Source organism: Plasmodium inui (assembly GCF_000524495.1).
Source record: "Plasmodium inui San Antonio 1 unplaced genomic scaffold supercont1.3, whole genome shotgun sequence".
Taxonomy (NCBI): Eukaryota; Apicomplexa; class Aconoidasida; order Haemosporida; family Plasmodiidae; genus Plasmodium; species Plasmodium inui.
Window position 1 is genome coordinate 90,542 of NW_008481837.1, and position 20,860 is coordinate 111,401.

Below are 20,860 nucleotides of genomic sequence, written 5' to 3' on the forward strand. Positions count from 1 at the left end.
TTTTTTTTTTTTTTTTTTAAATCGCCTGGGTTTAGGACCTGGGGGGGAGGAAAATTTCGACCTCTGGGCGCATGTTCATACAGGTGCGTATTCATAGAGATGGCTGCCTGTGCAGATGCGTGCCTCTGAAGATGCTTCTTTTTTGGCTGCCTCCCTTCTCATCGCCCCGACCGAACGACTCCGCAGCGTGCCCTCTGAGGCGGAGTGCCTTAAGGAGAGATGTACACAAACCGCCATGTTATGTGCCGCCACATTAGTAGCTTAACCGCGAATTGAAGAAGTTAGCAGAAAGTTAGCACCTCCCAAATGAACACCCCCCCCCATTCATGTGACCCATTTTTGGAGGAGGAAGGGCGGAGGTTCCCAGCAAAGGCCAAAGGCGTGTACTTATACAGAGTGGAGTGCAAACGTGTTGCTTCGCCCACGTAATTTTGTGCCTATGTATTTCTTCCCCCACGTGCTTACCCCTGAAGAGGGATGCGTGAATTCGTTTGCCCGCCCGGCAACCCAACTGACCATTTTCATCGAAACAAGTTTGTCACTCGTCGAAAAGGGAACCTCACGGTGTTGCCACGGGCCGAGTGTCATTTTGTAAAAAGGATTTTTTTCTCTCCAGGGTTATTGCGCCATTTAGCCAATTAGCCGATTAGCCGCTTAACCCCTTAACCGCCTTAGCACAGTTAAATGGCGCGTTTACTATGAACGCTCCCGCTCTCCTTGTCCCCCTCCTTTTCCTTTACCTCGACGTATTGCACAGCTTTACAACCAACAGGGCGGTCTTTCCAAGGAGTCCCTTCCCCTTGTTCTCGTCACCGAACAGAAAGAAAGCCGCACCTGAACAACTCCCCCAGGGGAAGGTTAAGAAATTGAAGGAAAAAAAGAAGAAAAAAAAAAATGTAATTAAAAAAGGGAAAAAAAAAGGGGGAGGGAAATTTCCTCACGTGTGCCCAGCATTCCACAGAGGTGTCCAGCAACACCCCATGCGGAGTTCCATAACTTGACACACAAGCAAAGGTGTGACCTTTCGACGTAACTCCTCCGTTATCTTTTATTTTTCATTTTTTTTTTTTTTCTTTTTTTTCTCTCCCCCCGAAGAGCGCTCTGGAAAGGCTGCTCCGCGAGCATGCGGAGAAGGTGGAAAAGGTGGAAAAAGTGGAGACGCTGCAGAAGCTGGAGAAGAGAGACGTGTCGGACAACCCCAGTGTAGACGTCGACAAGGAGATTCTTCAAGGTAAGAGAGTACCAAGGCTAAGGATTAAAAACACTAATAATCATATATATGCGACGGTGGTGGATGACTACAGGAGACATATACTCTGCTTCTCCTGTTCGCGAGATCCAAACTTATCTAGTGTGTTAGGCACGTACAGAAAAAAGACAACCAACCGAGTCGTGAATAATGGGAGGACTATTAAATCCGGGTGGGAAATTGGGAAGGACATCGCAAGGAAAGCCTTAAATAAAGGCATTTTTAAGGTGAAATTTGATAGAGGCAAGTTTAAGTACGCCGGGAAGGTGGAGGCCTTAGCTGAGGGGGCCCGCGCCGTGGGGTTACAGCTGTGAAGTGTGTCTCGGTGTCTGCCTATTTGTTTCGGTGTCTGCCCATTTGTCTCTGTGTCTCTCTGTGTGTGGGGGGGTGCTCACGACTGCAACGCCTTTCTTGAGAGTGCAGCACTATGCTTGGAGAGACCCCTTTTTCATGGTCGCATAAGGACACATGCGCACCCGCACGCCCGATGTAGGAAGCGCCCGTTCTGTTCATTAAAATAAATACATATCTTTTTTAGTACTTTTTTATTGTGTATATGTATTTTCTTCAAATAGAAATGTGAACAGCGGGGGGGAAGGTTAGTATCCACATAGATGCTCCCCCTTTCGATGCGTTAACATGGGGGTAAGGGCTCCATACATGGGCCGTGACCCAACGAGAGAGTTCAATCCTCCCCCCCCGGACGATGCAACTGCAGTTGCTCGTTCATGGGCCCATACCATTTTTATTTCACGTCATCCACGCGAAAAAGAAAAAAAAAAAAAAAAAAAAACGCACACACACAACCTGCAGCTGCAGGGTGCTGCAGAAGACTAAATCTTCCACATTAACTCATTCGTAATGTTCAGCGGGGGTCGGTTCTTCTCTCCACTAGGGGATTGCATCGGGGGGACATATTTCGCCCTCTCCTGTATGCACATGTGTGAATAAAGAAAAAAACAAAAAAAAAAAAAATATGAACAGGTCAGGCGATAAAATTGCAAACGCGAACAAACTAGCCAAAATGATTTTCTTCCCACCTGACCTGTTCATATTTTTTCGCTTCACATGTTACGAACGTTCACATAAAAGGGAATTGCGTGTCCATAAAAACAAACGCTCACGTAAAAGAATCACCCTCTGTCTGCTCCCGCAGTTGTGTTGACTTTTCATTCGGCTCCCTCTCGAAATACTCCTCATCACTGAAGAAGAACTTTTCTATGTCATTTATTTGCTGCTCGTCTATTTTGGAAAAATTGGTGGGGGAGGTGCACTCCCCTAGGTATGTATCTGCACTATAGCCTACTTTGGGGGAGGCTTCATTCTGCTCCTCATCAAACTGGTCAGACTGATCAGACTTGTTAGACTCGTCTGACTCGTCATCCTCGCCCTGAATTTTGGTCCCCCTGTTTGTTAACAGTCCGCTTCTGGATTGCAGCATCGGTTTGTGCGCATTTCGCGGCGTCTTTTGTGTGCAGCCCGTGTGCCTCTCCACGAGATTGCCCCCCTCCTCCCTGTAAAAATCGTCCACGTCGGAAAAAATCTGATCATTGCTCAACTGGGCACTGTAGCTGATCTTTACATCCCTCGAAGAGATACTTGTCACGGGCTGCTTCGTTTTTTTCCTATTTGTCATGTGTGCGCTTCTGGGCAAATCATCCTCCGCAAAGTCGGGTAGCTCCACATAGGATGGGAGTCTTCTGTTGAGAATGCTAGACATGGTATTCAGCTGCAGGACAACTGGATTCTTCAGATCTATTTGGACGTCCCCATAGACGCAGCCATTATTGCCGCTGCCACTGGAGTGATGGTCCAAGTCTAAGTGATACTCTCCATAATCATTGTGCTCCTCCCCCTGAGCTGTCCCAACGGGAGAGTTACGCACATGCTGCATTTCCTCCATACTGAGACGCAACACCGCTGAAGGATCTCCATTGCCGGTGCTGAGAATAACGTGCTTCAAGTAGCACAGAGACAGAGTGTATTCGCTAACTGCTTCTTTGTAGAGGTCCCTCTGCCAAAAGGTCCAGTTGAGATCACATTTGTCTGCTAGCTGCCTTATCCTCAGCATGATGTTGGCGTAAAATTTACTCGTCTCCTGGATGTCGAAACGCTCCTCAGGGCGTGATCCCTGCAAAAGGGCCAACCTGCATAGACGCTCGTATTTGGAGAAGTCCTCCAGGTGGTAGGCCTCGTGGCGTTCCATGTGGTGCGCCACGTTCGCCACGTCCACCGCCTTCCCCGCGTGGTTGTTCGTTCCGTTTGCGATCTTGCTGTGCTGCTCTTGGTAGATACTCGTGGTTGTGGCGGGTCTCTCCCAGGCGCGCTTCTCACCTGTCTCTGCACCGCTCCGCCCCTCACCCGCCTCTGCACCTTGGAGGAACCATCTGGCGTACTGGTAGGCCCACACCTTCATGAAGAAGTGGAGAACCTGGACCTTCAGCGCCCCCTCCATGTCCTCGAAGCGCTTCACCAACATGCGCGCAAAATCGTAAAGAAGCAGATGGTCGGAGAAGTTCTGATATTTGGCCAGCGTCCACAAAACGGACACTTGTACTTCCGTCGACTCAATGGTAAAAAAAATGCGAGTCAAGAAAAAGTTAATTTCGGCGATACGCTGTGAGTCACTCTGCCTGAGTAGCTGCCTTAACGAAAGAATGGCTTCATACGAATACAACTGGAGACTGCAATTTAGGAGAGAGATGATGTGTTGCATGACGGTGGAGAGACATGACGAATCTACCACAGCCACTGCAGTGATGTGTCTGAATAGCTTCTTCACAAGGGGATCATCGTTTCCCGGCTGAAAGAGAGCATGCAGCAGTTCCTCCAAAACGATTGTTCTATTCTCCTCATTACTTAGTATATAAAGGAGGTCAATTTTGATACTCTTTTTGACGATACTGTCTAGGGCGCTAATGTAGAACAAGGACAGGTAAGGAGCGAAGTCTTGTCTCAAATGAATTACAATCGATTGAACACTTCTAATAAAGAGAACATACGTGTGGTCATTCCCCTCGATGGAACTCCTCATGATAGACGAGATGATGGCTTGGATTATGTTTTCCTTGAAGGTAAACTTCGTCAGGTGGTACAGAGCTGATATGGATTGTATGACTACGTTGTAGCTACAGGAGGACAACAGGAGAAGCAGCTTCTCAATGTACAGCTCGATGTCCACTCGGTAGCGCTGCGAATGCTGATGCGGGTGATCCTCCTCCTGGTCGTCGCTCCACTCTTCGTCCGTGCTGTAGTAGGAGTGGTATGGGGAGGGGCTCCTTCTTCTGTGGGAAGTGCCTGCACCGTTACGAGGAATGCACTCTACACTAGGGGAAGAATCCTCCCCAGGACGACTATCCCATTTTTGCCCCGCCTCGGAGATCACTTGAGGAAAGGGGGATTGTTCCTCCGCCTCATTTGCACCCTCCTCAGTTTCACCTCCATCGGAGCAACGGAAAAGGCTAAGCAGTTGCTTAAAATTCATATTCTCATTTGTAAGGGGGTCTCGATAAAACACCCGGCAGTATCGAAGAAGCAAATCGATTAGGTACGTCTGGTGGAAGGGGTGCATCATCAGTAAGTACCTGCACAATTTGTAATAGTGCGGGTGAAGGAAGGAGAGCAAATTGTGCAGGTTCTCGCGGTGAATCCCATTGGGGGTGTTGCCCCGATTGGTATTGCCCCCATTGGTGTTTCCTCCTTTCGTAGAAGCCATCTCGTCAGTGCTGCCATTCCGGGGTGCCTCCTCATCGGGGTTTTCCTTCGTAATTTCCCCCCCTGGCTCGTCCGCCAGCCCCCCGTGGATTGTTTCACCCCCCTGGGGAAGGACCTCCAAATACATGGTGCAGAAGGAAGCCACGGCGGCGGAAACGACGGTCACCTCCCTGTCACCAATCAGGTCCAGTAAAATGTTTCGCAAAAAGACTAACTGATCAGGATCGACATTGTATATAGATGGGATCACATCGGCGGCGGTTTTTCTCACATAGGGAGATCGATCCTTCGCCATTATCTTAAGTGAATCCATGACGACACTTATCATCTCGAGGGAACGACAGGAGCACATGGCCCTCAACGCGTAGGCACGTATTTGGAAGTCCATACTGATGATGTCCTTCTTAAACGAGTTAACAGTAAGCATCGTCAGGTCGCCATTCCGATCAGCATAGAGAGATAAATAATGATAGATTAGCTTCTTCAGTGTTGGGTCTTTATTGGATAGATTATTTGAGACTTCCACGTAGAATTCAGAGACGTCCTCCTTCATGGCATGCGCGATGAGGAGACGCTTAACCGCCTCTACCTTCTTCTGGTCGTTGCTGCTTCTTAGATCGTCCATAATTTCATCCTTGTTATATTTGCTGCGATCGAAGTAGACTCCATCGTTCAGCCTGATGTGTGAGATGATGTCCATGACGTTTGTGGCCGCCTTCTCGAGCAGCGGCACTTTGATGTTAAAGCTGATTGATTCCATCCTTCGGGGGGCGTGCAAGGAGTGGGTAGTGCCACTCGGTGGGTGAGGAGCAACGCGGCCTTGTCCAATTGGGTGGGGAGTCCCCCCTAGAGAAATGGATTGCGAAGAGGATCGAATCGCCCCTAGAGAACCGGATAGAGAAGCGGATCGATAAGCGGATGGAGAAGCAGATAACGAAGCAGATAACGAAGCAGATAACGAAGCAGATCGCTAGGCCGAACCAGCTGCGTAAAACAAACCTTCCAGAGGGCCTACGTCCCCCTGGGGTAGGACACTGAGTCGGCAACGAAGCGAACGAGTGGACCGCTAATCAACCGTTGGACTACCCCGCCTCCCCCTGGGGAGCATCCCACCAACAGCAGATGCAGTTATAATAGGGGGGAAGTGCTTCCTCAAAAAGGTTGAGCGGAAGGGAATAAATATAAAAGAAAAAAAAGGGGCGCTTCCCAAATGGGTGTTACTCAAACGAAAAGGGTCACTATAAAATATAGAAGATTCCCTTTTTTTTTCACTCGCTCTCCCTGTTTTAATGGAGGACTTGCTGATTCGTTTTGGCGGCTCCCGTCCCGTGCATGTCATTATCACGGGAAAAAGAAGCCTATTTTAACCTCTTCTGGGGGTTCATCGCCAGGCGAAGTGTTTTCATGAGGTTCATTCCATGCGGTTGGGAGGCCTCACGGGGGCAACTTATTGGGGCAACTTATTGAGGCGACTTTTGCTGAGGAGCCTTACTGCCCCGATTCGCTGGGCCGCTTTACCCCGATCGGGATTCCGATTAATATTATGATCGTGGGTGTGACTTTTTTTTTTTTCTTTTTTTCCAGGCCGCTCCCCCGCACATACAACTCCTCCTTGGTGCCACAAAAGGGAAGTGGTAAAAACCATTTTCCGTGCGCCCCCTACACTCCAACGAAAATATTCCCGTCATTGCCACTTCGACCATCCCTGCGAAGGTTGACCACCTTTCAGCATGGTCAGATTTTTTTTTTTTTTTTTTTTTTGAACTCCTCTGTTATGGAGGAGTTCCTTAGAGGACACCTCATGTGAAACGAAAATGGAAGACTTGCTCGCCGACACGAAGTGGTGTAGGAAAAGGTACACCTTTATGGGGAGGGAGGGTATATAAACACACGCCAGAGAAATGGGGAACATGCCCTGAGATGAGGGCGGAGTGTTGGAGGAAAAAAAAAAAAAAACACAAAAGGGAAATGGCAAAAGAAGGAGCAAAATTAAGCACACAAAAGAAAGGTAGAACAAAACATCGCGGGGCAAATTACCCTACCCTTAGCTCCTGCTTGTCGCTTCTACTTCTCCATTCTACTTGCCGATTCTACCTGTCGCCCATCCCCGCCTCTTCCCTCTTAAGGAAAAATAGAACACTGAGGGACGGGTGAGCACCAAGAGGGCAGTTCGACCGTCGTGGGGGGTAGACCGCTCTGTCTGTTTGTTTTTTTGTTCTCTTGCCTGGTTGCTTTATTTTCCTTTATTTCCCCTCTTTTTTTACCTTTTTGTTCCTCCCCCTGCGGTGTAGCTGAAACGCCTTTTCGAAGATCATATTTTTCGCGAATTTAAAAGAACAGTTTGTATAAAAAAAAAGGGGCGTCACTTGGCTGCTCGCGGAGTGAAGGAGAAAGGGCCACTCCCTCTATTTGGAAAAGCAGCCCCAGCGGTGTATTTTTCTTTTTTTTTTTTTTTTTTTCTTCCCCTTCAATTCTTCCCACTTCGAACAACACAAAAATATAGTACCCATTCGCGGATAAAAAACCACTGTGCAAAAATTTTCCTATTCTCACGAACGGTTGGCAGGGAGGAGATGTCGTGTTCGATCGATCGCTTGGCCAACTGTAACCTGGGGCGCTCAAAAAAGTTGTCGACAGAAATTACACCATCAGCGTAGATTTACACAAAGGCGCGTCGTAGAGATAGGCATAGCGGGGCGTGAAAAAAAAAAAAAGGAAGCAAGCAAGCAAGAAGAAGGAACAACAAAGGAACGAAGAAGCAAAGGAAGAAGCAAACGAAAGAACAACGAAGGGAAAAGATAACTCCCTAAAGCAACCTACAACCCCGCGGCGGAAGAACAAATCGCCGATTTTTGATCTGTCACTCGTTGGAAGTTCTTGCGCCACCAGTGTTTTTTCTTTTTTGTTTCTTTTATTTCTTTTTTTCTCATTTTTCTTCTTTTTTTCTTCTCATTTTTCTTCTTTTTTTCTTCTTTTTTTCTTCTTTTTTTCTTCTTTTTTGCTTCTCATTTTTCTTCTTTTTTTTCTTTTTTTTTTCTTTTTTCTACCGCCGCTTCTCACCAACCGCACCTGTGACAGCTCTGCCCTTGCGTTGCCTTGCAATGGACTTTTCTGCACACGCGCACCTACACAAGCCTGCGCGGAAATGCTTTTTGTAGATGAGAGCCCCCCCTCCGCGCAGTACCCACCGCTTAGTCGCGAACGCGCACTTTCTCTTTTGTCTACTTTCTTCGCGTCAAAATACAATTCAATGTCCCTTCCCACAGTTAACTCCCTTTGCCCACACTTAACTGGCCTTCCCCAAACTTCACTGTCCTTGCTTACACTTCACTTCCCCTGCCTACACTTCACAGCTCAGCTTGGGGGTGGCTTCACCTAAAGAGATCGTGCAACCCTTCACCACACTTCGTCCATAAATGATTTCGGAACACATTGTGGAAGCATTTGTGCAGGACTTTTTTGGGCCCTTTTTGTTCTTTTTAATTTCCTTTTTAATTTTCGCTCCGCTGCTTCTTTTTTTTAACATTGACAAAATGCACTTCGAGCAGCGCGAAAAACACACACAGACGGAGGAGCTCGAGGCTGTCATTCCGAAGTATGAGGGCCCCGCAAAAAGTAAGGGAAAAAAAAAAAAAAAGTCAAGACTAAGTGGGGAGCACACACTATAGAATGAGAGGATGTACCGATGCGACAAATCATACAAGCAACGAACATGACGGGCACACCAGTCTAACCGTCCCTGTCGTCACATATGAACTCAGCCCAGATGAACCCCCTGCGCCTCCGCCCATTTGGCAAGGAGCGACCTTTTGCACAGATGGCATGCCAGCTGTGATGGAACGGAGGGGGGGGTGGCGGAAGAAGTAGCCTCCCCAACCCGTCCCATATGCATAATGCGTAAACATTACGGGGAAAACACCAAGCGGAGAACGCGCTAAATGGTGGGATAAACAGGGCGATGAACCATCAGATTGACGGAGGCCAAGTGACAAGTTATGCAAGTTTCACCTGCACTGTGCAGATGAAAAAGAACTAGCCAAAATAGGGGAAAAAAAAAAGAAATAAAAAAAAAATAAAATAAAAAATTCCCGTTCAGGTGATCAAAGTGCAAAATGGGACAATTTTTTTTTTTTTTTTTTTTTTTTCCTTCGCCCCCCCCCCCACGCGAAGATACTACAACAGACACGAATAAAAACAACACGATGAACTGTTTGTGTCTGAATAATTGCGCAATTGGTTTGGTGTCCCCCTTCGAATCTGCACACCTTTTCGCTCTTAACGTTTAACCCTGTTGGCATACACTCCAAGTGGAACAGTAGGGGGGATGCACACAGATCTGAAGCATCACCTCATTTGCGGCGTGGTGCTAGCACATCCATCGATGCAGTCGTTCCTCCGTTGCAATTATAAAGATGTAGCCATGCACACTATGGTGTAATGCTCCCCGAAAGTGCCAACGCTGATGCGATTACTTCTTTGTTCCCTTGTTAGCGTGGCTATCTATATCCACCCCGTCATCTCTTCCCTTTTTCTTCCCATTCGCAGATGGATGTAACGGACGCGGAGTTGGTTCGCTGGAAGAAAACTCGATTAGGGGGAAAATGAGCGTTTCGAGCCAGGAGACGATTTGTTCCTATTCCAGCGGGGGGTCGCGGCTGGGCGCGGCGGGGGAAGCGGGGCAAGCAGGCCAAGCGGGCGAAGCGAAGGAAACACACGGGACGAGACAAGCGGAAAGAACGAGCGAAACGAGCGAAAGAAGCCAAACAAGCGGAACGAGCCAAACAAGCGAAACAACCCAAACGAGCGAAAGAACCCAAACTGACATCACGCACAAAACGAACGTAAACAACCGCGTCGCCGCCGCTGTCCAGCCGAGGGAGCGGGGGCGCCCTACCACCCCTGCTCATTCCTCATACACACGGCAGACCGCGCTGGGCTGTGCGCTGGGAAGAATTAGCTCCAACTACGTAATACATGCGAGCAACAACACAAGCGTTGCGGGCGAATGGGGCAGCAGGATGAGTGCCTCCACTTCGGTGAACCTGTGTAGAGTAACAAAATTGATGAGCCTCTGTGAAGACCTCCCCGCCAGCGCTGCGTACCTTGCAAATGGTACAGACGGGGGGAAGAGAGTGGAGGAGATGGCTCAGAAGAGTATCACTCCTGTGATGACTTCTCAGATAGGGAGCCATCAGGTAAGGGTTACCCACACGGAGCCAAGTTGCGAAACGGGCCCCGAGAACGATGGGGACACCAACATGGATACAGGCGGCACGGACCATATGGACGAACGTAGCAACTCCATTGAAGAGAACAGTCAATTGGAACAAACAAAGGACCCAAGTGATGACCATCATAGTACCAACAAACGAGTGTTCATCCAGGGGATCAGAAAAAATTACCAGACGAATGGAAATACATTTACCTACTTAAAGGAGGTTATACAGAAAACCTACAAAGAGACTGTAGAGCTCGATGGGTCTGAGTATATTTTCTTGTATGACATTTGTGTTCAGGATGGAGATGTATATAGCCAATTGAACGAAAAAAGGGTGGATTGCACTCAGAATGGCTCTTGGGGCGGATCTGCAGCAATTGGTACAACAGAATTAGAGGAAGAAAATGACATCCTCGCTCTCCACACGTATAATAAGTATAGAAACCTTTTTCATACCTTATCGAATCAGCTGAATAGAATTAGTAGACTGATCTACCCTGTGGAGGGGGGGGACATGTCGAGAGGTTGTCTATCAACGGGGTCCTTATCCATTGTGGGGGCCACCTCAAACGGGGTTGCCCATAATTATGCGGATAATCCTGCCGCGAATCATGCCCCTAACCATGCCGCTAATCACGCGGGGAGACGGACAGATGGACGACAATCACATATAGAGGAATGTAGAATGGTCGGAGGTTTTGACGACACGAGCCTGGAGTCAATACAAAACCTCTTCGCAGAGGAAACACAGAGGAGGGGTATCCCCAAGGGGAACCTGCTGGAGAGGCTGAACTGTATATTTTTCAGCTCCATGGGGACAATTGGAAAAGAGAGTGACCCTACGGCCGGTGATAATTCGGCCAAGGGGGCAGTGAACCGAGTTGACGGCTCCACTGCGAACCCGGTTGGAAGATCCACTGCTAACCCATACGGTGATTCTACTTCTAACTCAGTCGGTGACTGCACTCCTAACAGCGCTTCCCCCCTGAATGCGAGCTGCTCCCCGCGGAGGAGCCAGCTGACCCCATTGGACATGGCCAAAATTACGCAGCACATGAAAGCTAGCGCAAACAGAAGGGTCCACGAAAGTGACATCTATGACATTGAGATTCTGAAGAAGGGATACTTCTACCTCTACATCGGGAATGAACACTGGGATGACTATTACTGTGTCTTTTTCCACTTAAAGAATAACTTATTCTTCAAAAATGACCTTCTATATACGCACTACTGCAGAGTCTATGACAGAGGGATGTTAAGCAATGTACTGATCCCACCTGACTCTTACAGCAATTTTTTTATAGCCTTTTTTAAAGACGACCGTTTTGAGATGGACAGAATGTCTAACCTCGAGCTAGCCATCAGAATGAGAAGAAACTATTACCCATTCGTAATTGAACTGTCACGAAGTAAGAAGACAGGCATTCTAATTCACACAGGTCAGGATGCCCACCGGGTGAGGAGTTCTCTCATCGTTTTTGATATTAACTCCGATCCGTTTTATCTGATCCCGATTGAGTGTTTCCCGGAGGATAGGGTAGCCACGATGAATGTACGTGGTAGGGTTACCAAGGGAGAAGCTAACGAATCATCCCGTGGGGGCACTCCTCCCCCGCGTGCCAGGGTGAAACTCCACTATGGCCTTCTCAAGGAGTGGAACGAGTTCCTGGGCTCCGTGATGGAGAGAAGCAAACATGGGAAGAGAAACCTTTGCCACACACAAAGGCAAAGCGAGAAGACCCACTACGTGAACAGAAAATTTAGCCAGTGGATCAGGGCCTTTAAGAAGGAGAGGAACATCCAGGAGGGGCGGATGCGTGTCAGCGCAGGGAAGGGGAGCGTTTTAGCGGGCGCGGCGGTAGCGCCGTTCCAGTAATTAAATTCGTCGCCTTTTCCTCACCCATGTTTTATTTATTATTTTTTTTTTTTCTTGTTTTTCTTGTTTTTCTTGCTTTTCTTTTTTTCGTGGAACGCTTATCGTCTCATTAGCGTGTTTCTCTTTTTTACCCCCCTCCGGTTCGCTTTAAGGCGGCCCCCGTCCGTCCACCTTCTCATTTGTTACTACGGAGGGGGGGGGATCGCCGCTGCGATTATCTCGGAAGAACTCACCAGGATACCTCGCCGCGCTTAACTCGATCGGCCCCGTGGCCCAAATTAAAGTTACCCCAAAATGGACAGCTACGCAACGTCGGTTCCTGCTAAGCAGGTGACAACAAAGAGGAAGTGAGCTGATACGGAGGCGGTAGGGGACGCTCCGCACATCATGGGAGTCGCGCCTCGATCAGGTTAAAAAAAAAAAAAAAACGGATTAAAGGGGAGGGGGGTGCATGCTTGGGATAGCATATTAGCAGTTTCGTTAGGGTGCGCACTTCAGACAGCATGTTATTCGCTTCGCTAGGCCGCTTCCTTCCCTCGCTGTGCTACCCGCCGGGGAACCGCCTAAACTGCTGGAAGAGCACCTCGCTGGTGAGCAGGGACGTGCCGCCCAAATAAACGTCTACGCCCAGCTGCTCAGACAGCTCATAAGCCTGCCTAATTTCGGGGAAGGTAATCCCGCCAAGGATAAAAAGGATGATTTTTTTTCGACTCCCCGTTTGGGTCTCTTTCCTTTCGACTGATTTGAACTCCCACATAGTTCCCCTGGTCACATTTGACTTCTTCCCTGCAGAGGCGTTCTGCTCTTTTACATGGTTGGAGGTGGAGGAGGACCCGCGGTTAGGATCCACGAATGGGAAGTGTCCCCTGTGGAGAGTATCCTCATGTAACTCCGTAATGATGTCTCTAATGTTTGGTTCATATCGACTGAGCTCATATTTTGCATTCTTTGCGACATTCTTGTAATGCTTAACCTTTTTTTTGTTCCTTTCGAGGATATGGGAAACTTTGCACCCCGCGGAGGGGTTTTCCTCTGCTGTGTGCTTCTCCACGGGGGCGGATGGGCTGGAGGGCATCTGAGTAGAGGGCATCTGCCCAGAGTGCAACTTCAAATTGAGGAAGTCTTCGATGAACTTCTCCATGAAGAGACCAACCTGGGACGATTCGATCAGTCTTTCTTTCTCCACCTCGCTTACATTCTCATAATTAACAAAATAGAGAAGAAGTAGTCTGGCTTTCTCCTCTTGCTGGTAATCATTACTGCTGATGATGGAGAGGACATTTTTGCAATTTTTGCTGTGCGTGAGTTCTTTCCCGTAAGTGTCCACATTACAGCACAGGTCCTGTTCCACCATCCCGACTTGTACGATATTTCTCTTTTCTAATGTCTTGAAGCAGTTATCACATAGGTAGACATGGAGCCAGTATTGCTGAATCATCGTTTCGTATTGGGGAAGGGATCGCAGGGCATGTAGTGCTTCATTTGGATTTAATACATCTTTTTTCTTAATCTTAGCGACTGCATTTTTCTCGGTAAAGGAAGCAATATCATTTTTGATCATCTCATTTACGTCCTGGATGTGTGTATGTCTGTACTTTATCCAAAGGTTGTCTTCCTCTGAGAGGGTGGCTCTTTTTACTTCCTTCCGTTGATCGTTGTTTGTAATTTCGAAGCTAACTGTGTGGGGGTCTTCATCTCCTTGGTCAGTGCCCCCCCCTTCGGTGCGCACCCCTCCTTTTGCCTGGTTGGCCTTCCCCGACTGCTTCGGCTTCCCCCTCTCCGTCCTGATCCGCAGCACATCGTAACAGAGACTCTGGTACGCGTAGTCGTGGACGAACAAAATGGAGCAATCGACCGATCGGTCCAAAATCAACAACATGTCCTCTTCATCTTTCCCATCAGATGTTTCCAAAATGTTGGAGTCACTCACACAGCTGTAAAAGATTTCGGAAAACTTCCTACACAGAGGAGAATTCAGATAACGGACAAGAGGATTACTCTTCAGGCAGGAGCAAACAGAGAGTAACTCCAACGCAAGGTGTTCTAAAATGCTTGAATCTTTTATAGGATAAAAATCGTACAGATTTAATTTATGGTCTAAGTAGAAGACTCTACTTTCGAATGCAAAGAAGGGGATGTTAAAACAGGCACATGTCTTCATCCTCTTAAGTAGCAGATCGCTAGTCGCCAGGAGGTCTAAAATTTCTCTCTTTTTCTTCCCCACATTGGAGGTAAATAAAATGTGGACATTATTGTACATTGCATCTTTCTCATCTTTGAAATCTTCCAACATGCTTTCCACGACTTGCATTTTGGAACTGAGGAAATAGATGCAGTCGAAATCTTGCAGCCTGCTCCGCTTCGCGTCAATCTGTTCCACGAGGGACACGCCACGTTCTAGAAGCTCTTCGCTTCGGCAAATCATGGAGAGCACTTGGTGCGCCCTCGGGTCCACCACCATGATGACATACTTGCTCACTTGGGTGATCTTCTCGATCACGCTGAAGAGCCGCTCCCGGCAGTTCCGCTTCAGCGACATTGCGGCCGGGGGGGGAAGGCAGCGGAGTGGAAGCGATAGGGGTAGACGTCAGCGGGGTATCGGCGATGCACGATGCTTGCTCGAGAGGGCTGCCACGTGCCACCTGCCCCGAGGCGGACAACCGATAAGGGGAGAGGCGACTGGCCAGAAAAGCGCAGCCGGATTCCCGCTCACTCGGCAGCTCAACAACTCCTCGACTGGCGCAAATTAGCCACAAGCGCAGCATCCAGAGCGGAGGGCCCCTTCACATGCAGAGCACCGCGCGCTTACCATTTGCTTCTTCTTTCTTTTTTTTTTAATTAAAAAGGCAAGCTTCGCGATGCAGCATTCGTGACGCGGCCTGACTGAGGCCGCTTCCTCTTCTATTTTTCGTGAGCCGCTTTTTCCGCGCCGTCATTGCAAACGACTTTACGGAGCATTGTTGTAGACCATTTTGACGACCATTTTGACGACCATTTTGACGACCATTTTGACGACCATTTGACGACCATTTGACGACCGAACGCGATGTGACCGCGTTGACTTTTTTCCACATGCTGCATGCGTGCCCCTTTCCGGAGGAGCCGCATGCATCCCCATCCAGCAGCGGTTAACTGCGACTTTGGCGTCCTTCACCATTTGACGAAGATCGCGGAAAGCTCCGCGCAAGGAAGGGAACACCAGCAGCTATGCACAGGAAGGAAGCGCATCCGAACTCGTATCCATTTCCTTTTCGCAAAAATGATGAAGCGCTCAGGGGTGGTACACCACCCGGTGTATTTCCCATGTAGTTCCAGCCAACTTCACAACGCTTCCCTTTTAACTGTCCAGGGGGACATATGTTCCCCTATGCGAGCATTCTCACGCCAACCGGGTGAAAACCACCCTGCTGCGGAGATAACAACTAGCCGTTAATTCCTCCTCTTTGAAGCAGAAGTAAATGCCCACTCACAGTTGGCTTCTCCCGCGGATAACATCGAAGTAGGAAAAATTCTGCCACAAGGCAAAGCAGTCTAATGGCAAAACTGCTTCCATTGCGGATGTGCAGTTTGTGCTTTTTTTTTTTTTTGGAATGCCCCCCATCGGGCTTGTTTTTCTTGAAGGGAGCTATAGTAAACTTTTTTGTGAGGGGGTCATTCCGTCTCCACATGGTAAGGAAGCATAAAATAGACTAAAACCCTGCCTTGTCACTTATAACAAAAAATGAGATACTATTTTTTAATGTGTCCTCCGAGTGCTGACCAGCCAAGTGACGAAGCCTTTTAGCTAGTGTTTTTTTTTTTTTTTCTTTTTTTTTTGCACCCTTTTGCTGACCTGTTCAGGCGAAAAGTTGGCTAGCTGCTTAAAAAGGGAAGCGAAAAGTTATGACCATATGTCATAATAATTTTTTTTTTTCTTTCCTGCCAAGCGACAAGCAAATGGGATAGTAACGCGGCGAAGTAGGGAAGCCGAGAAAAAACTACCACGGAGGGGTTTTATAAGGCACATTCAAAGTGGCCACTTCGCCACTTCCAAGTCACTGTCGTCGGCTATCCCTCTCTACACAAAGTGGGATGAACATGCGGGAGGGTGGCTTTACTTTGCATCCACCTTTTGTCCACAAACAGTCGTCGAAACGGCAAGAGGGACCAATGCACGCTCGTTACCACGTCTTCGTAGGGAAGTGTAAAATCGCTTTAAACAAGTTAACAAACAGATCAAACAAGGCGAAACAAAAAAAAGAACAGAACAGGGCAACAATGAAACGTTAATGCGCACTAAAGTGTGTTTTCTGCTTGTCTTTTTATATTTTTTTCCCCCCTTTGTGAAATTTCCTATCGCTGCGATTTTTAAAACGTGACGCGTTTCACCGGAGAGTGTGCTAACCCGAAATGGTGCGCGCTGGGCACACCCCTTGTGCGACAAAAAATAAAGCACGTACGCGCACGTGAGCAATCGGCAACTGGCCAAGTGTCCTAATGGTCAAACATGTTTTTCCCCTGGCTCTCTTCTTAACTGTTTGGGCCACAGCACAAGTCGATGGTGGACTCTTTTTTCTTCCCTCGTAAGTGAAATTGCCCCTTGGATGTACAGCTCCTCGGTTTTATTTGGGTGCACCCAGCACAATTTCGTGTACCTGCCTTCATTTGGACAAATTCTCCATCCTTCGGGTCCCCTTTTCCCAATCGATTCCCCTGGACTGTCACTTCGACACGAGAAAGTGTTCCGCGCCAAGTGCCGTATGCCGACTGTGCAAGGCACTGAGTGTGTTACGCTTTTGGTGTAATTACTTTCCCTTTTGCGCATTTTTTTTTTCCCTTAATTGTTTGTATGCACACGTGTCTGTCTAGGGGACAGTTGGCACTTCCTCGTAACCGCCTGTGTGCACACGAGTATGCGGGGGTGCGTTAGCGTGCTCTTAGATCAAAGCGTGCATTTGTACCTGGGCATGAACCAATTTCGCTATTCTCCTGTTACTCTTGTTCTGCATTTGTGTTGACTCAGAAAAAAAAAAAAAGAAAAAAAAAAAAAAAGATCAACAGTAAGGCACCAAAAGGAAGATGAAGAAGGAGAAGAAGCGGAAGAATTACCTTCGTGCGTCTTGCATTCCTTTTTTTTCTTTTTTATTTGTAAAAATGTTCACCCCTGCCTTTTTGTCTGTAAAGCACAAACTGGCTAAGAGTCCTCTTGTTTACATTAAAATTACTCACGTTTCGCTCCCTCCACCTGCTTGCTCATATAAGCGCGAGTGGTTTCTCCAGACAGTTACATACCCGTATCCACGTGCGTAAGTTCAGCCCGCACCCCAGTCTGATCGTTCACATAAATACACACACATGTGTGTATAGTCCTCTTTCTCCCGCCCCACCCCTTGTGCACAGTATGCAACTGCGCGAATTTGCTTTTCAAATTGTGCATAAATGCTACTCCCCCGGGGGAGCATAATCGCATTTTATCTCCATGAGACTGGAGGAAAAGAACAGACGTTGGCACACTCAAGAGTATGCGGGATTCTGGCTATTTTTTTTTTTCTTCTTTTTCTTTTTTGACTGCCTTATATTTTGCTTACCCAGTTAATCGTCAATTATTAGCTGTTAAGTGTTGACTTTTGACTTTTCACTCTTGATTGTTAATTTGTTGCCTTTTCCATTCTGCCACTTAGCCCACTTTGCCGCTTCTTTCTCCTTTTTAGCGTTTTGGTCTATCTGTCGCTGGCGTCTCATCGCTTGCGGCCATTTTTTAGTTAGCGCATTTGGTTTCTTTCGTCACCTTTTAATCCGTCTCCTAAGGTTTGCTTTTTATTTCATGCCGTTTGCCCTTCCTGTTGTATGCATCCTTCCTGCCGTATGCTTCTCTTTATGCCCTCCTTATGCACAAGTGTTCAGACCATTCTGTGCACTGCGCGATTTTCCCTTGTGATCCATTTTTACATTCGGGAACTAACACGCCCCGGTGGTGCGCATACACCCCCCGCTATGACTGGTCGTGCATACGCGCCGGGCTGTAAAGGAGAAGGGACGGAGGGACGCTTTCGTCTCTGCGCGCCTGTGCGTAACTAGGGTGTGTACGCTTCCGGACACGACTTGACGCACAAGTTTGCATCGTTTTTTTGGCCTATTTTTTTGCCCTGTTCTTTTTCCCTGTTTTTTCGCATTTTTCTTTTCATTTTTTTTTGGCTTTCTGTTTTTCTGCTCTCTGTTTTTTTTCGTTCTTTTTTTTCCTGTTTTTGTTGACAGTTAATTTTTTGTTTTTAATCGCCAATTTTTAGTTGCCAAGTTTCAGTTTTTTTTAATGGTGAGTTAGTCCTTTCGCCTTATGCATTCATTTTTTTTTTCTCTCTCCCTCTGCTTTTCATTTTGGCTTCTTTTCGAATTCTCCATTGTGAGTTTTCCACTTTAAATTTTAAGCTGCCTTCAAGCGGCATTTTAAAAGGCCTCCTTAAATCGCCTTCTTAAATCTCCATTTTTAATTTTCCATTTTTAATTTTCCACTCTCAATTTTCCACTCTCAATTTTCCACTCTCAATTTTCCATTCTCAATTTTCCACTCTCAATTTTCCATTTTCAATTTTCCATTTTCAATTTTCCATTTTCAATTTTCTCCCATTCGAATTTTGCCTTTTTGAAGCTTTTTCCGATCCGCGTGCCCCTCGCGAAGCGCGCGTGCGTCCTGGTGCTAGTGTCCAAGTGCATTGGGCTCGTTTCCGCGCGCCCCTTCAGCCACGCGCGGAGGCCCTGTTTAAACGTGCGTCACACGTACGTCAAATTTGTCGCCCATTGGGGCCAAAAGGGAAACTCTCCGAAGTGCCACCTCCTCGGGCGAGAGTTGCCTCCTCGTGCGTGTGAACAGTTCGGAAGCAATACCCCCCTTGGTGCACACGCCTGTTTACAGGTCTATTCTTGCATACGCCTTTGCGCCTCATGACACCGTGTTGTTTTTTGCACCATTCGCCCGCGGGTGAGCAGCACATGTGGGCTGTATTCTTCCTCCCCTTTTTTTTTCACATTCGTTATTCCCGCGTGCCTACACACCAAGGAATAGCTTTTTTTTTTTCTTTTTTTTGAAGTAAAAAAAAGGGGAAGCGGTGAGTATCCAGAGTGTCCATGTGTATCCATCGTTGCTACCCTGACGCTCCTGTTTTTTTTTTTTTTATTCTTTTTTTTCACGTTGCTTCATTTGGTTCATCCTTCTGCTTTTTTTTTCTTTTCTTTTCTTTTTTTTTTTTTTTTTCCTGTGACTTCTACTAAAGTGATGTAATCACAGGGAGAGCAAACAATGACTGAGTTGCCTTCCATCAGATCGCGCACGTGCGTGTTTAAACACAACCCTATGTAAATGCATAATTATGTTGTGTCGTTTTCATTGTCACTGTAGCGCCATCGTGATGTGTTATTTTGGCTGACTTACCTGCACATGTGTGAGTCGTATTTTATTATAACTATATTATTATATTTATTTATTTTGTTTTTTCTCTGTGCCATTTTTAACGGCGTATTTTCTCCCCCTCTTAAGAGGTAGGAGGGCCCTCACAGCTACATATACCGGAGTGCTCGCAACACGTGTGCAGAGGTTCGCGTGCGTGTATGCACGTGTATTGTGCCTGTCAGTACGGAGTGGCGCGCGTACGCAGGTGCACACGGCGAGCCTCCACACTTCAGCGTTTTGCTGTGGTGTGTTGACTTTGTTGTGCTTTGCCGTAGTATTGTATGTATTTCTTTTTTCTTTGTTTTTTTAATCCCACACTATAGTGAGTTTTTTAAGTGGTCTTTAATTGCTGCGCCAATTGGTGAAAGCGTTTGCATCTTTTTTTTTTTTTTGCAATTTTGCATTTTTGCATATTAATTTCCTCCCCTTTTTTTTTTGTCCTTTTTCGAGGCACAGGCGGGTCCACCTGCGCACGAACAGATCTCACGATCTCTTAACCAAGGCGCAGATACTTCATACACACAGTTGCCGTGCCACACCACTCCAACGACTTGTTCACCCCCGTGGTGTATGCATATGCGAGTTTTTTTTCCCCTGTGTGCATACATGGGAATGGACAGCGCATGTATATACACACGTGATGCACACCCTCGAATTCTCCCACATACACACCGAGGCGAGTAATTTGACCGAAATTGTGGAAAGACAAAGGAGGCGTGTATCTTCCCCAATTTTTCCACATAAGTACCAGCGAGTGTAACCCTGTCGCTATTCACACCTGCACGACAGAGGGAGACGTATCTCTGCGAGGTTTCCTCTTCCCATTTGCACAATTTCGCAGCGACAGCCTTTGAGGTAGTCGACGACCACGCAGGTTTGTGTGAGGACGAAGAAAAAAAAAAAAGGCTTTGCAGCTACCTCCAAGTGAATGCAAAAATGTTATAATTACTTGGCTATGTGCATGTAGGGACCCTCACGCGAGTATGCCTTTTTTTTTTTTTAATGTTATTTGTTTACGAGCAGAAGCGACACGAGTTCGGTCGCGATTGCGACAGAGACTGCAACGCAACTGCAACTGCCACCGTGACTGCCTCCCCTTCGTAGGCTACTTTTCAATTTTGAAGCGGAGCACCTGGTGATCATTCAATCCGATACGCCTTCGCAACGTAACCTCCACATGTGAGCTCACGAATCATCGTTTGCCTTCCCCGTTTTTTTTTGCCCCTCCCCTTCTTCATTGTGTGACGCTTTAATTTCTTTCCCGCACGTGCATATAACAGCAGTGTGCACGCGCATTTATTTGCACGAGCTAGGTCCGTTGACCACACAGCTGTAGAGCACACCCTTTATCAAGCGCATTGGAAGAAAGGGAAAAATTTT

At 47.4% G+C, this 20,860-nt stretch overlaps 4 protein-coding genes across 4 annotated transcripts; 2 read left to right on the top strand and 2 right to left on the bottom strand.

Annotated features, from left to right (window-relative positions):
* Nucleotides 1-698: 698 nt before the first annotated feature.
* Nucleotides 699-1,563, top strand: C922_00849 (hypothetical protein; the record flags this gene model as incomplete). The annotated part of the gene is made up of 2 exons (XM_008816461.1): nt 699-896; nt 1,096-1,563. 2 exons carry the CDS (start codon nt 699-701, stop codon nt 1,561-1,563), a joined length of 666 nt encoding a protein of 221 aa, XP_008814683.1.
* Nucleotides 1,564-2,369: 806 nt separating this feature from the next.
* Nucleotides 2,370-5,723, bottom strand: C922_00850 (hypothetical protein; the record flags this gene model as incomplete). The annotated part of the gene is made up of 1 exon (XM_008816462.1): nt 2,370-5,723. One exon carries the CDS (start codon nt 5,721-5,723, stop codon nt 2,370-2,372), a length of 3,354 nt encoding a protein of 1,117 aa, XP_008814684.1.
* A 3,841-nt stretch (nt 5,724-9,564) lies between these two features.
* On the top strand, nt 9,565-12,057 carry C922_00851 (hypothetical protein; the record flags this gene model as incomplete). Its single annotated transcript, XM_008816463.1, has 1 exon — nt 9,565-12,057. One exon carries the CDS (start codon nt 9,565-9,567, stop codon nt 12,055-12,057), a length of 2,493 nt encoding a protein of 830 aa, XP_008814685.1.
* Nucleotides 12,058-12,601: 544 nt separating this feature from the next.
* On the bottom strand, nt 12,602-14,596 carry C922_00852 (hypothetical protein; the record flags this gene model as incomplete). Its single annotated transcript, XM_008816464.1, has 1 exon — nt 12,602-14,596. One exon carries the CDS (start codon nt 14,594-14,596, stop codon nt 12,602-12,604), a length of 1,995 nt encoding a protein of 664 aa, XP_008814686.1.
* Between the last annotated feature and the right edge of the window lie 6,264 nt (nt 14,597-20,860).